The 13749-nt window shown below is 46.1% G+C and overlaps 1 protein-coding gene across 1 annotated transcript in view; it reads right to left on the reverse strand.

Annotated features, from left to right (window-relative positions):
• Window positions 1–4149: 4149 nt before the first annotated feature.
• LOC139288424 (plexin-A1-like) overlaps window positions 4150–13749 on the reverse strand; it is a 65347-nt gene continuing 55747 nt past the window's right edge. Inside the window, exon 2 of the mRNA XM_070909723.1 lies at window positions 4150–4287. Within this exon, the coding sequence (XP_070765824.1) occupies window positions 4150–4287 (138 nt within the window). The remainder of the gene's footprint in view (window positions 4288–13749) is intronic.

The raw sequence follows: 13749 nt of genomic DNA on the forward strand, positions 1-13749 counted from the left end.
CGGAACCAGAAATATACATCGCAGCACGTAACGTTCGCGGATTTCCACCCTGTCTCTACTTGTAAATCTAAAAAACCTAAGCGTCCCCGTCTAATGTATGACCTTTATTCAATACAGCCGTTTTCCCTCTTCTTCCACTCTTTATACTAAGCTAATCTGATCTGCCGCTGGTAGAATATGAGAGCGGTATCGACCTTTTCATCAAACGCCATTCAACTATTCAAACCTTAAACCGGGTCGACTGTATTTCCCTCTCCTCGAGATGGAGCAGACACAGTCCCAGCCGTGTGCAGCAGGTACGTACCTCTTCGCTGGCTATGGCCTTAGATCATCTCAAAGAGGAGACATTGAGGTTTCTGCGAGGCTCCTCTGCTGTCGCTACACCTCCCTGCAGTCATCGCACTAACATTCACAGATGTGTAGTGGACATATCAGCGCTCATCAAAAATAAAAGGCCGGCTTTAATAATTGAACAGTACTTCCTGGTGGCAACAGCAGTCATCTTTAATGCAGACGACAAGAGTTAAAAGGGGAAACCTGCGAACATTCCCAGCATGAACTTTGAGCTTTCTTCACGCCGCAGAGCAGCTGCTGGTTAAAACGGAGGCACTTGTTGAACACAGGCCCAATGCTAGGGATCGCTTATGTCTTAGTCTCCGCTTTTTTTTTTGCAAACATATATGTTTCCCAAAGCTCTCGTTTCTCTTATAAGGAGTTTTTTTTTTTTATTATTCTAAGGAGGTTTTTGTTCTTGTTGAGTTTTGTTGAGCGCTCCGGCTGAGACTTTTGACCTTCTTGCCATTGGTTTTCGTGATGTTGATGATGTAGTATTTCTGTCACGTTCGTGCTGTCCGCAGTATTGTGAATCTGCTTGTATTATGCATGTGAGTCTGTGTCTATGTGTTTGTGTGGGTGGACTCCGCTCGAATATGTATTTATGTATCTCTCCGTGAAGTAGATCTCAGCTTCCTGGATTGCTGTCATGATCGAAGGGCCTTATTTCCCCTGTCACATCAACACCAACGCCTTCCATTTGTATCAATTACACACCACTTCCTCTCCGTGCTTATTCAGACACATGGAAGTCAATTACGTCTAATTGCTGCTATATTGCACAGCACTCACATGGCAGCTACCGTCTACGAACCGGGGGAAGTCTCGTTGAAGGTTATCACATCGCAGTCATTAACCATTATGAGATAAGAGTCCTGCAGGTAAACGGAGGAGAAACGGCAAAGTGGAGCAGAGGAAATGGCTGCAGCTGAACTCTGCAAACTGCAGTATCAGACTCTCATGAATTAAGTCAATTCGAGATACCAACAACTACCACATGTCAGGACTGCAGGATTGTATTGTCTATCACTCTGCAGATGAGGTCAGTGTGGGAAATGAGAAGTCAACGAGGCAAAGCAATTCAAAATGAAACGAAATACAGACTTTGTATGATGTTCTGTACATTTAATTGCTTGCATGGCCAAACTATTCTGTTCCTTTGTTGTTTGTTGGCCTCTATTATTTGTCTGTTAATGTCCTAAAACTGGTTCTGGTTCTTTCTGGTACGGTGAAGTGTAAAATGTAAAAATTGTTAACATTTCCAGATACGAAGACCTGGCTGGAGAATTTAACAAATGGCCAAACGCTTCTTTTTCCGAATCCAGCTTTCAGCTGCATTATAAACCTCAAGAAATGTACAGTATACATTTAGGCACGGTCGAACCGGAAAGTGGCGCGGCAAATATCTGTTCAAACTATTTGACTCAAGACGCTTGGTGACTTCGGTGCTCGCAGGGCTAGCTGGTGAGCCACCGCTAACATGATGGCCAGCTGGGAACATGCTAGCACTCATCAGGCACAATAGCTTCTTTCTTCCCAAGCTGCACATCACTTCCTTCCAATAAAGAGTTGAATTGACGGCCAACAAAAAGCCCCAGAAGCACAGAAGCAGGTCGGAAAGTCAGATTGCGACTGAGAGACTGAGAAAAATAATCATTAGTAGTTTTGAGTATAGTCTGTATCTTAGAGTACTTTCTTTTTGCCCTGATGGCAAGAAAAAGATTCTCAAGCTGCTCTGTAGTCTGGTGGTACGGCAGCAGACACCTCTATATCTCTTGCCAAACAGCAGAACGGGCGGTAGCTGGGGTGGGTAATATCTTTTAGTAGTATACTACATGTAGTATAGGGATAATTGGGGTTATTATTCCAACACCTGATCAATTACACATTTTAGAGAGTTGTTTTTGTGCCAACCAATGTGTTTATCTCACTGCTTTAGCCCTGCTGGAGATGAAGGAGGAAGAGAGGAGCACCCGAGCACAGCGCAGCCCCCAACAGGGTCAAATGTGGAGTTCTCTCCACAAGCGAGAGGCCGTCCCCATGATCGCCAGGCTTGTGAGCGTGGCCTACAGAAGTCGAAGAGGGAATGGGCTGCACAGGCTCCGCCCTCTGTACGACAGTCTGCGACCAGCATGCGAGGCTGCCTACCACCCTCGTCAGAACCTGGCCGCGGATGAGCGTATGGTGGCCCCCAAAGCTAAAATTGGACTAAAACAGTACATCAAAAATAAGCCGACAAAGTGGGGCATAAAACGTTTTGTTTTGGCCGACTCAAGCGGCTAAACGGTGGAGTTCACTGGGAGGGGACTGTCCTCTGATGCTGTCACGTCGCTGGTAAAGAATAAAGAATATCTGGGATCTGGTTATCACATTTATCGTGATAACTTCTACACCAGCCCGGCACCTCTGCGACCTCGGCTTCGGAGCCTGTGGGACCTACAGGGAGGGCAGAGTGGGAACCCCAACAACCACAGTGAACGCCCATGGCGAGGAAATCTCGGAGGGGATCCATAGGGTCTGATCAGGGACGGGCAGCTCCTGTTTGTAAAGTGGATGGACACTAGAGAGGTGTCTTTGTGCTCCACAGTGCACACTGCATACTCTGGGGAGACCGTGATAAGAGGGAGGAGAACCAGCGATGGCTATGAAAAGGTTGCAGTTCCAAGCCCTACCGCCGTGGGGGAGTACAACCACTTCATGGGGGGGGGGGGGGGGTCGACCTCTCTGACCAGCTCATTGGACACTACTCCACAAGTAAAAAGAGCAAAAAGTGGTACAATTTGACATTGCTGCTGCGAACAGCTACATCCTGTTCAAACAGCTGTGTGCCACCAGAGGTGAGCAGCCCATTTGCTCCTTTCCAGGAGCTCCTCTCTGCTGAGCTGTGTGGCGTGTCCCTGGACCTACCAGCACACACCCGTAGCAATTGCTTGCAGATAAGGATCCCTCCACGAAGGCCACAGAGGGGCGCAAAAAAGTGCAAGGTGTGTGGGAGAAACACACCGTTTCAGAGTGCCCTTGTGTGTGATTGTTGACTACCACGAGTGAACATGAAAGAATATATAATATAAGACGTACATGAGAGAAATATCTTGTTCATGTGGACCAATACATTTTGCGTGTTTACTGAGTAACATTTGATGAAAACTTTGTATTTGTATTTCCTTTTTATTTACAACGCAATTTCAATAGTTTTATCAATTATTATGGTTTGTTGAGTCACGTAAGCGTTTAGCTCAGGTTTCACAGATTATAGGGATATGAAGCATTTGGAGATACTCCAGGAAATGACATCACAATAAGCGCAAATACCAATGTAGGCACTGGCGGACCATTTCTATTGGAGAGCTCAAAGGCTTAAAGTGAACATAGTAGTTCCCAAAAACAAACAAAAGAATGAAAATTGATTTTTAAAAAATTTTAAATAAATCTTTCACACAGCAATTAATATGCAAAGGTTGCATGTATACTGTATCCCTGGTGGAAGGGTGGTATGGGGCTTCATCCAATGTATGACACATTTTAATATTCATGATATTAATTAGCACCGTGCGTGCGTAATACTGCGTGGATTGCATATAGCGCAGTGTGTGTGTGTGTGTATGCAGTTAGCTTGATCGCTGGCTCGCCCAGTGAGTCCTCATGAAGTCTCCATGGTGCTATGCCACTGTCGTCATTTTCTTTTTCTCTTCTGCTCTCCCTTTGTAGCCTTTGCTTTGTGTAGCAGTCAGTAGTGAGGAACACTCAGCGTGCAACGTATATTTAGGAAACTGTATTTTGAGCGTGTGTGTGTGTGTGTGTGTGTGTGTGCGCCTCTCATACCTGTTTATCGGTGAGGGCGTATAAGTACTGGTGATCTGGGCTGAAGAGCAGATCTCTCAGGATGGGGCTCCCGTCGCTCACCACTACACTCTCATACAGCAAGGCAGGCTGGGAGACGGAGTTCACCAGGATCTGGAAGAGGACAGACGAAAACCACAAAGCCATGATTAAAATCCAACGTTTCTTACATTATTGTTTAAAAAAATAGATAGGTATGGGTATGCATAGAAAAAAGTTACTATACTAAATGATTTGACTTTTGTCTTTGTTAGGCCACTGAACAGTTTTCATGGTAACTACTTCCTAGAAAAAGTCCCCAAATAATGTGCATGACGACAAGACAAGACAAGACGAGACAAGACAAGACAAGAGGCAAGCACTTGAAGATGAAGGTAATGTTATGGGGATGGATTATGCGGTGTCATTTAATATTCCATCGTGCATTTCTGCACTTATTGTCCTCAAGACATCTTTTGGTCACTGCATTAAACGCAGCTTATCCTGAGGAACAAGAACAAAGCCTGGCTGAACTTTTTCATTTTCGTAAGACTCATTCCTGCAAAGCCTCCCCCACTCACGTTCAGGAAAATGGTGTATTCGCTGCTTCTATTTGCTGGTTCTCAATTTAGGCCGAAACTAAGTCTCCTGTCAGAATTACAGAGTAGGGTCACTCCCCCTGTACCAGCAAATAAATCTCTCTCCCCATCCCTCAGTGCTTTTTTTTTGTTGTTGTTGCCTGGATCTGTCTCTTTCTAATTTCCCAACCTCAATCTGTTCATCCATCACCTGACACCAGCAGTCTGCTACAAATGTCCCGTTTTTTTTCTGACGCCTCTCTTCTTCAACAATCCCTGCAGTTATCATCTGCCACATCGCTACCGGAGTTTCCTTAATCTTTAATCTTTTTTTCCCGAACAGAAGGTTCATTAAGAGATGAGGCTGTCATCACTGTACCGCGCTTTTGTTGCTTAAAAAGGAGCAAGCGGCTTTGGTTAAGAGTCGAGTGCTTTGACAAATCAGCTTTGAGGAGTTACTCAGTGGGACGCTGGGGGTCTAAAACCTCGGAAATGTGCTAAAAAAAGTAAAACGTGAGGTGTGTTTTCAGCTCACGTAGGGCCGGTGCTGCTTATGTATGGTTTTGCATTAACTTGTACGGTTGCATTTCAGATTGTGTCAGAAAAGTTGCTGCCTTTCACAAGTGTGTGTGTGTGTGTGTGTGTGAAGAGGATGTATCCCAGTTGTTACTGTCCGTAGGTCATTTGTTTTAGCAGTCCCTTACGTTGCTCCCACATGAACACAAACACACACACACACTGAAACTTTTATTGATGTGAAGTGAGTGTGACCTTTTGTCCCCTTGTATTTCTGGCTCTGATGCTCTCTCTCTCTCTCTCTCTCTCTCTCTCTCTCTCTCTCTCTGTCAGCAACAGTACAGGCGAGGCCACACACACACACACACACACACACACACACACACACACGCATGCATACACTAAAAGAGAAAAATAACACTTTATTTGGCCATTCTAAAACTGCTGCATGCCCTGGGCTGTTGTATCACTTGTGATGAGTGAAGGACTGTGGCGAGTGGGGGGGGGGTGGGGGGGGGGGGTGCTCTGCCCTACAGCTCGGGGCAGAGGGCAGTTGGAGTGGGATTCAGGTCAGCTGGCACAGAGGGGGACTGCAGACTGGAGCAGGTGACTGTAGATTCTCATCTAGTCTACTAGCCTCCAGGTCTCTGCTCTCCTTCTGCGACCTCTGCACTCCAGAAGTTAGTGTGTCCAAACACTAGACTTCTCCCCGAGAAAGTGGCAGCACTTAAGGTTGAGAAACTTTGATTAACCCTCCAATAATCCACTTTTTTTCACATGGAGTGGAAAACAAAGTATTGTGTTATATTCGATAGAGTTCCAACTAAACGTCACCCGTTTACCAAGCTGAAGTACCCGCAGGACCCAGCTTCATACATTCCTACTTCTTCTTCTCTCTGTGCTCACTAAATTCAAAGCCACTTTCTTGAACTTATTAGCAGAGAGTCCAGGCTATAAGACGGTGGTGCTAAATATGTTTTTATAACTGGTCTACATATCGCGCAGAGCAGGGACGCTGCACTGTGTGTGGTTACTGAATTCCAGGCATTTAGCTGATGCTCTTTTCCAGGGCGATGTACATTGAGGGAGCAGGAACAGGTTGCGTGTCTTGCTTGAGGACAGTGCAATAAGACATGCATCATGTCTTCGACCTTTCCCGTTGAAGGACGGTCTCTCGAGGTGGGGGGGGGGGGGGGGGGGGGCACCTTGAGTTACGCAACTCTACGGAGACAACACTGTAGAGAAAGTTGGGTTCAGGATGAAAGTTAAAGGTGACTTTTCCTGATGAGTTTACAGCCAATGCTCTGACTTTGGAGTTACATACCCTCTTTTTCCCCTTCTTTACCATCCTGTGCCCCAACCCCCCCCCCCCCCCCCCCCCCCAGACCTCTCTGTCTCCTCAATCCTCCAGGGATCAGACTCATTACCAAACCAACGCTGATATTACCAAGGACACTGTAACCCTTACACATACACACACACACACACTGAACTCCACAGGTGTAGACAAAAATGCATACCTAATTACACACACTCACACTTAAAAGTTATACACACACACACACACACACACACACAAAATGTGCAGTAACCGACTTGTAGTATCTTGAAATCATCCTAAAATTATAAGTATACAGTCAAGACCTGCTGTATATGTAAAGTACCATGAGATTTTTTTTTAGACATTTAGTTAAATAATGACAATAAGCTAGCAAGCTACCATGCCTGACTGTTCTTGCAGCGCACCGGGAGCCGGGTTTGGGATGAAGGCCAAAGTTGATAATGAAGGTGGAGACAGATGAGGTGGGGATGAAGGTGGGAGGTGCAGTGCAATAGAGAGAGGGATGCTTAGTGTGTGTGTTTGTGTGTGTGTGTAAAGGAGGGCGAGGTAATAAAAGTGAACAAAGGGGAGTAATGAGGTTTAGCTGTGAGTGCTGCAGTGATTAATACTATGCTGGGTTCAACCACCGGTCACACCTTTGGGTCAGGTAGACTGGGAAAACACAACCACATGCCATCAGCTCTTCGTTGTTTCCTCATCTCTGAACCAGCTTCTTTTTTTTTTTAAACGGTCCTTTTTTTTTTTTTTGAATTCTCCTCTTCACCTCGTTTCCCCTTCTTTTCTTTTCCCTCCTGAGATTTCTACTCGACCATCCTCCTTTCTTCGCTTCAAGACTCCCCGTGGTCCTCTTCCTTCCCTCGCAGACACAGCCCTCCTTTCTGCTACTGTGTGTGTGTGTGTGTGTGTGTGTGTGTGTGTGTCCAGACACAGCAGTGCCCTGTCCAACCTCAGCTGTTAAACATCTAGCTAATTACACGGCTGGAGAACGGGAGGGAAGACGAGGAGAAGGGAGAGAAGGATGCAGAGAGGTAAAAAAACGGGAGCAGCTTGTTAACCTTGTGAGCATTTCTCACCGAAGCCAATGTTACAAATGTCCGGTGAGGACGAGTAATGAACCGGGGTCCTAAATGTTCAAGTAGCTTTTTGATGATGGAGGGAACAGAGGGAGGAGGAAAAAAAAGCATTTCATTAATGAAATCTACTGTGGTGTGTGTGTCTGTGTGTGTGTGTGTGTGTGTGCTCCTCGTCGTACAATCCCTAATGAAATTGATTTTGGTCTCATCTGTTGAGAGGAGGGCCACACACACACACACACACACACACACACACACAGTGCTAATAACTCTAACAGCAGGATTGTGTTTCCAAAAGGAATTTAAATGTAATACCAACAGTTAGTGGAAAAAGTGGTCGGTGAACATCGCACATGCAGCTAGTCACGCGTTCAAACAGTGAGACGGGGGTCTGAGCGGTGTCGGCGTGAGCCGGTGTGGTGGGACGTACGGGTAGTCGTCTCAGTGAATGTGTGTGTGCGAGAGTGTGCATGTCTGACCCTGACTGGAGGGCATCCAAAGTATCACAGCACACCTGCTGACTACACAGTCTACAGCTCTCTCTCTCTCTCACACACACACACACACACACACACACACACACACACACATACACGGCTCGGTAGATCCACATCAGTGAGACAGGTTACTCGGAGTGAAATTAATCATCGTTCTTTTGTCGCACCGCTGCTCTCTCAGCAGGAGGCCGGCCCCAGGTGACGCACACATATGCACACACACACACACACAGACACACACACACACAGAGTGACAGGCAGACAGCTGGCCGGTGACAGCATGCCACTGCGTTTTCCTAACCGCTAACAGTAGTTGGCTCTGGTTGAAAGAGAACAACGCCGCCGAGGTGCGGTCAAGTCAGCGTACAGTACAAACTGTCGCTGTTTAGGTCAGACAGACTTATTTGGATTTTTTTTTTTTTTTTTTTGTGGAAATATCCATATGACAAGCAACCCAATGCTAATGCCAGAGTGATGCTAAAACATGTAAGCATGTCACTTTGTTTACCGTGCTTCGGATCCAACAGATGCATGAAGGTGGCCTCGACTTCCCGGAACAACGGCACGAACGGACACATTTGCTACTGCGCTAGCAACGCACAAAGATGACGTGCCGTCGCTGCTTCCTGACCTCGGATCAGCTCCCCGCGAAGAAAGAATTTTTAAACTTTGTTTTCGGCTTTGGCTTCTTTTTTTTTTCTTTCTTATTCAAGTTTTGTAATGTCTTTCTCCTTATTTTCTCCCATTGGTAAAGCTCTACTGTTTTGACACTTTTTACATACGTTCATAGCAAATTCCCATTTCTTACAGCTTGGGTCTCATGTTTGAGATGTTGCCTCTCTTGTCTACGGCCTGTGAAAACGTTGTACTCAAAAAGGTTTATTGCTGTCCAAAAACCCCAAACGTTGGACACATTGCAACAACTTGGTAAATTAGCACTGTTTTTGGAGCGGCTGACATATTACCAGTCTACCAGCAGCAGTTGTTTTGAGCAGCAGTGTGGCGCTTTCCCTTTCAGCTGCCTCCGCTTCCCAGAATGTGACAAGGGTGGATAAACCAGCAAGAGCAATTAGATACACACACACACAGACACACTAAAAAATTCTTACAGGTATAACTTGTCAACATCTTGATTCACACGGATATTATTTCCCCCCCCCCCGACCCCTGGCCTGCTTTATTAGCACTATTAGCGCTGCTAGGATTTCTCATTGAAGCTGCAGGGCGCTGGGAGCGTCAAAATGTCACCGTATCCTTTTGACTTACATCCCCGCTGGGGAATATGTGCCATAAAATGACACTTTATAACCAGAAGACAACCAACGGAAGAATTTCTATGTCTATTCAAGTCGGGAAGCACGCAGATAAGCGCAGGCAGGCACGACTCCCCTTCACCAGAGCTGCATCTGTACTATCCGACAAGACGGGGCACAGTGCTTTTTTTTCTGCTGTCAGCTGGGCTAGCATGGTGGCGTGTGTGTGTGTGTGTGTGTGTGTGTGTGTAAGGCCTCTTTAATCTTTCAAAAGCGTGATGGACTTGAGTTTCTCTCAGCGCCTTTTTTCAGCACACACACACACACACACACACACAGCTTGCCTCCCCTGCCTGCTCCTATCATAACCACAAGCTGTAACCAGTCCCTGGTAAGATCGCTCGCTTCGTTCTTCATTCTCTTTGCCTCTTCACTCTCCATCTCTTTCATCTCTCTTCTTTTCTGTCCCTCTTGTTAACTTCATCTCCATATCTGTCACACGATTTTCTTGCACTGTTCTTCGTTCTCTCTGCCCCCCTCCCCTCCGTCATCCGCTCCATCCTCCTTGCACAGTAAAAAAAAAAAAAAAGAAAAATGCCTGTCATTCTTAATCAGTCTGCCTGAGTCTTATTTCCTTTAAAACAAGTGGGAAACTCTGCCCGTGGTGGTCCATAAAAGAGCCCTTAATTCAATTCTGCCTCACTTATTTCAGTAACAAAATGTCATTGTCCTGAAACAAGACGGAATAAATGCAGATCACTCGACTGGCATCGGAGGAAAATGACAACTAATTCATTCGCAATCTCGAAAATGAGTTGATTTGCATTGAAATTGAGTGGAATCGTCTCTGCCCGTTGGCGGTTTAAGATGAGATTGAATGACTTGTTAAGGTAGGGTTTGTGAGGTTCCTCTCTCCTCCTCCTCCTCCTCCTCCTTCGGTCCCACTGTGCCATGCCACCCCCTGAGAATGCCTCTGACATAACTAGGTCTGGCTGTGTGCTAAAACAGCAGCTCCACATTCTTACCCGAGGCGGATCCTGCAGGCTGAGGACCAATGTGAAGCTAATGGCATCCGCGCGCGTCTGCAGAGTGTCTTATAATGGTGTGGTTGCTGGTTTGAAACCTCGGGCCAGCCGGGAAAACGCGGGTGAGGTAGACTGTAATTATGAGCAGGTCCTTGGCGTGACTATGTGTGTGTGTGTGTGTGTGTATAATCTATGATTTTGAAACCATTTAATGCTTGTAAAAGTTGCCCAAAATGGTGAATTACTAACAACTGATGGATATGATGTGATACTCAAGGCCAGCGTGTCTGGCAGAGAATTACTGTCAGTCTAGGTCCACTTCCTAGCTAGTATGGTGGAACACGAATCGGGATTGCTTTGTCAAACCGCTTCTTCCAAGGTCAAAAAGTATGCTTGACTTATAACCCAACATGGAACACGGAACCACAACAGCGACCGAGCTTTCATGACGACAGACCCATCCCCAAAGACGACGGGGCAAACTCCATCCTCCTCTGGAGACCCTACGACGCGGTCGAAAAGCTCCAGAAGAAAAGCGAGTGAGCGGACCTGGAGTCGGAACGGTTTGAGCCAAGCTGTCAGCTGATGTTAGATGCAGGGGGGGGGGGGCATTGTGTTTCCACGTGTTCGGGGTGCGCCCTGGCTTTCAAGGTGAAACGGGGAGCTCAGGTCAGCGGAGAGCGACCGATCAGCAAACGTAACTGCTGGTCCTGAGCTATTGTTTTCACACTCCGACCGTAATAGTTTTATCTTGACAGCTCTGAGATGACGACAAGTGGGGACAAACCTTCATCTCTCCAGCTCCGACGGTGATATGATGAGTATGTGTGTGTGTGTGTGTGTGTGTGTGTGTGTGTGTGTGTGTGTGACTGCATTTGCATCTACACAGTGTTTCGCTTCCCTCGCAGTATCTGATTTGGCTCCTCAGAGCTTTGGAAACAATTGCATTTCTCTTTTGTGTTTTTATCTCCCTCTCTCTATACATCTGTCCCTCTCTCATCCCGCTCTGTCTTCAACTTGTCACACTCTCTCTCTCTCTCTCTCTCTCTCTCTCTCTCTCTTTTCCTTTTCCTTTTTCCCTTGATGTACCAGCTCAGCTGACACACATGAGCAGCCAAGCAGAACACACTTGTGTATAGCGCAGCCTCGCAGGCGAGTGTAGGTGTGAGTGTGAGTGTGTGTGTGTACGTGTGTGTGTTTTGCCCTGCAGAGAGTAGTGAAACTACTGCTATACTAGCTCAATTTGTCAAGAGCAGAGAGGTGTGGGCCTTGAGGACCGCTGTACCACTGTCCTCAAGGTAAACAGAGGAGTATGGATTTAAAAAGAAAAGAAAAGAAAAGGAATTTCAAGGATAAAATTCCAATAGATGCCACACACACACACACACACACACACACACACACACACATACACACACACACATATTTCTGCTCCTTCGGATCAGCCTGACTGGAGCAAACACCAGGAGGAAAGGATACTTCATCACTGCCACTCCTTCAGTGTGTATGTGTGTGTGTGGGTTGACTTTGACAAAGAGTGGTCAAGACCGCAATGTTGACTGAGCATTTTATGTGTGTGTGTGTGTGTGTGTGTGTGTGTGTGTGTGTGTGCGCGCGCGCGTAACAAAGAGCCTGCCCCACCTCGAGAAGGCGACAACTCATTATTAAAGGGATAGTGCGTATAAATTATCAGCTGCTGGCCCGAATGAACTAAATAAAGAAAACAATGTCACGGCGCGGTCACAGGGTGAACATCTACTGAACAAATGATGAATGTCTCTCTCTTTCTTTCTCTTTGCTCTCCTCCTCTGGCCTGTTGCCACGGCAATTAAATCTGGGATGCAGAGAGAGAGAGAGAGGGAGAGAGGGAGAGAGAGAGAGAGCAATGAGAGTCACACTCTGGACAGCCTTGCTTCAAAGGCCACAAGCTTATCACAGCCACACACGCGCACACAGACTATGCCACTGCCCTCCAAACACACACACACACACACACACACACGAATCCATCCACAGCAACACCCACATTAATAGGTGAGTGTAAGGGAACAGTGAGTGATGAGCCTCAGGAATTGTGACCGATTTTGAGATCGGGCGGCGCCACGCAACGTAAGGGGGGACATTTGACGCGGCAATTATCATCTTGACAATGACGTAAAAATACCTAACCCTTATAATGTCAAACTTTGCCCGCTATAACAAGACACTGACGCGTTTTTCTTTTTTCTGGCGGGGAAAGCCATCCATTTCCGTGTGTTTGTGAGGCGACATTAAGGAAAAGCAATTAAAAAGACGGAAGAGACGTGAATTATTCATTTGTGCTAGTAAGACAATAAGAAATGCAAAGTGGTGAGTACAAAAGGCAAGTGTGTTTTTTTTTTTTTTTCTCCATGCATTAATCTCTATCTGACAGAGAATCTTTCGCACGTTTTGTTTGGAAGCTTTCATTTGAAGCTCCCTTTCTGCCCTTCCTCCTCTTCGTCCTCTTCCTTGTTCAGAGTTACCGGGGACACTCACTCATCTAAGTTACTTCAGCTGAACTGGCTTAACGAGGCTTCAATGACCAACATTCGTTAACAGTAAGTAGAGTAATGTACACCCACTATGCAGTAGAAAACAGCAGCAATCTGATGCACATCTACTGTATTTGGGGGTAGAAATATCTCTATTGTTGTCCCACGACTCATTGGCCTGGCAGTAACTCAAAGGGATACACCTGCAATTTAGCACCGTGCTTCCATAAAGGCCGGGGAATCACAAGCAAGAAATTAAAAAAATTAATTAAAAAAAAAGGGTAAAAACCGCAGCAGCAGTCAGAGATATCCTGATTTTTAGCCCCCAGTATGGATCAAAGTTCAAAAACACTAGGTCATACATTTCCCATAATGCAACCAATCAGTGCCATTTCAGTTGACCCTTCAATTCAATTCAATTTCAATTCAATTCAATTTTATTTATATAGCGCCAAATCACAACAAAAGTCATCTCATGACACTTTACAAAATAGAGCAGGTCTAGACCGACTCTTTATGATGTTATTACAGAGACCCAACAGTTCCCACCATGAGCAAGCATCCTTTTAAGAGGCAGAAACCTCGAGCAGAACCAGGACTCTAGGTGGGGGGGGGGGGTCATCTGCTTTGACCTTTGACCTTCAGTTGTCTGTCTGCTTGTAACGCAGGCTTTCTTTTATACATGTTACCCCAAGCTGGGGGTAACCTCGACGACAGATTTCATAAAGATGCCGGAGAGATGCAGAAGATGTGTAGCGTAAACTGGCCTTCAGGTGTGAAATTTTTGTAAATAATTGAAT

This window comes from Enoplosus armatus, chromosome 8, assembly GCF_043641665.1.
Source record: "Enoplosus armatus isolate fEnoArm2 chromosome 8, fEnoArm2.hap1, whole genome shotgun sequence".
Lineage (NCBI taxonomy): Eukaryota > Metazoa > Chordata > Actinopteri > Centrarchiformes > Enoplosidae > Enoplosus > Enoplosus armatus.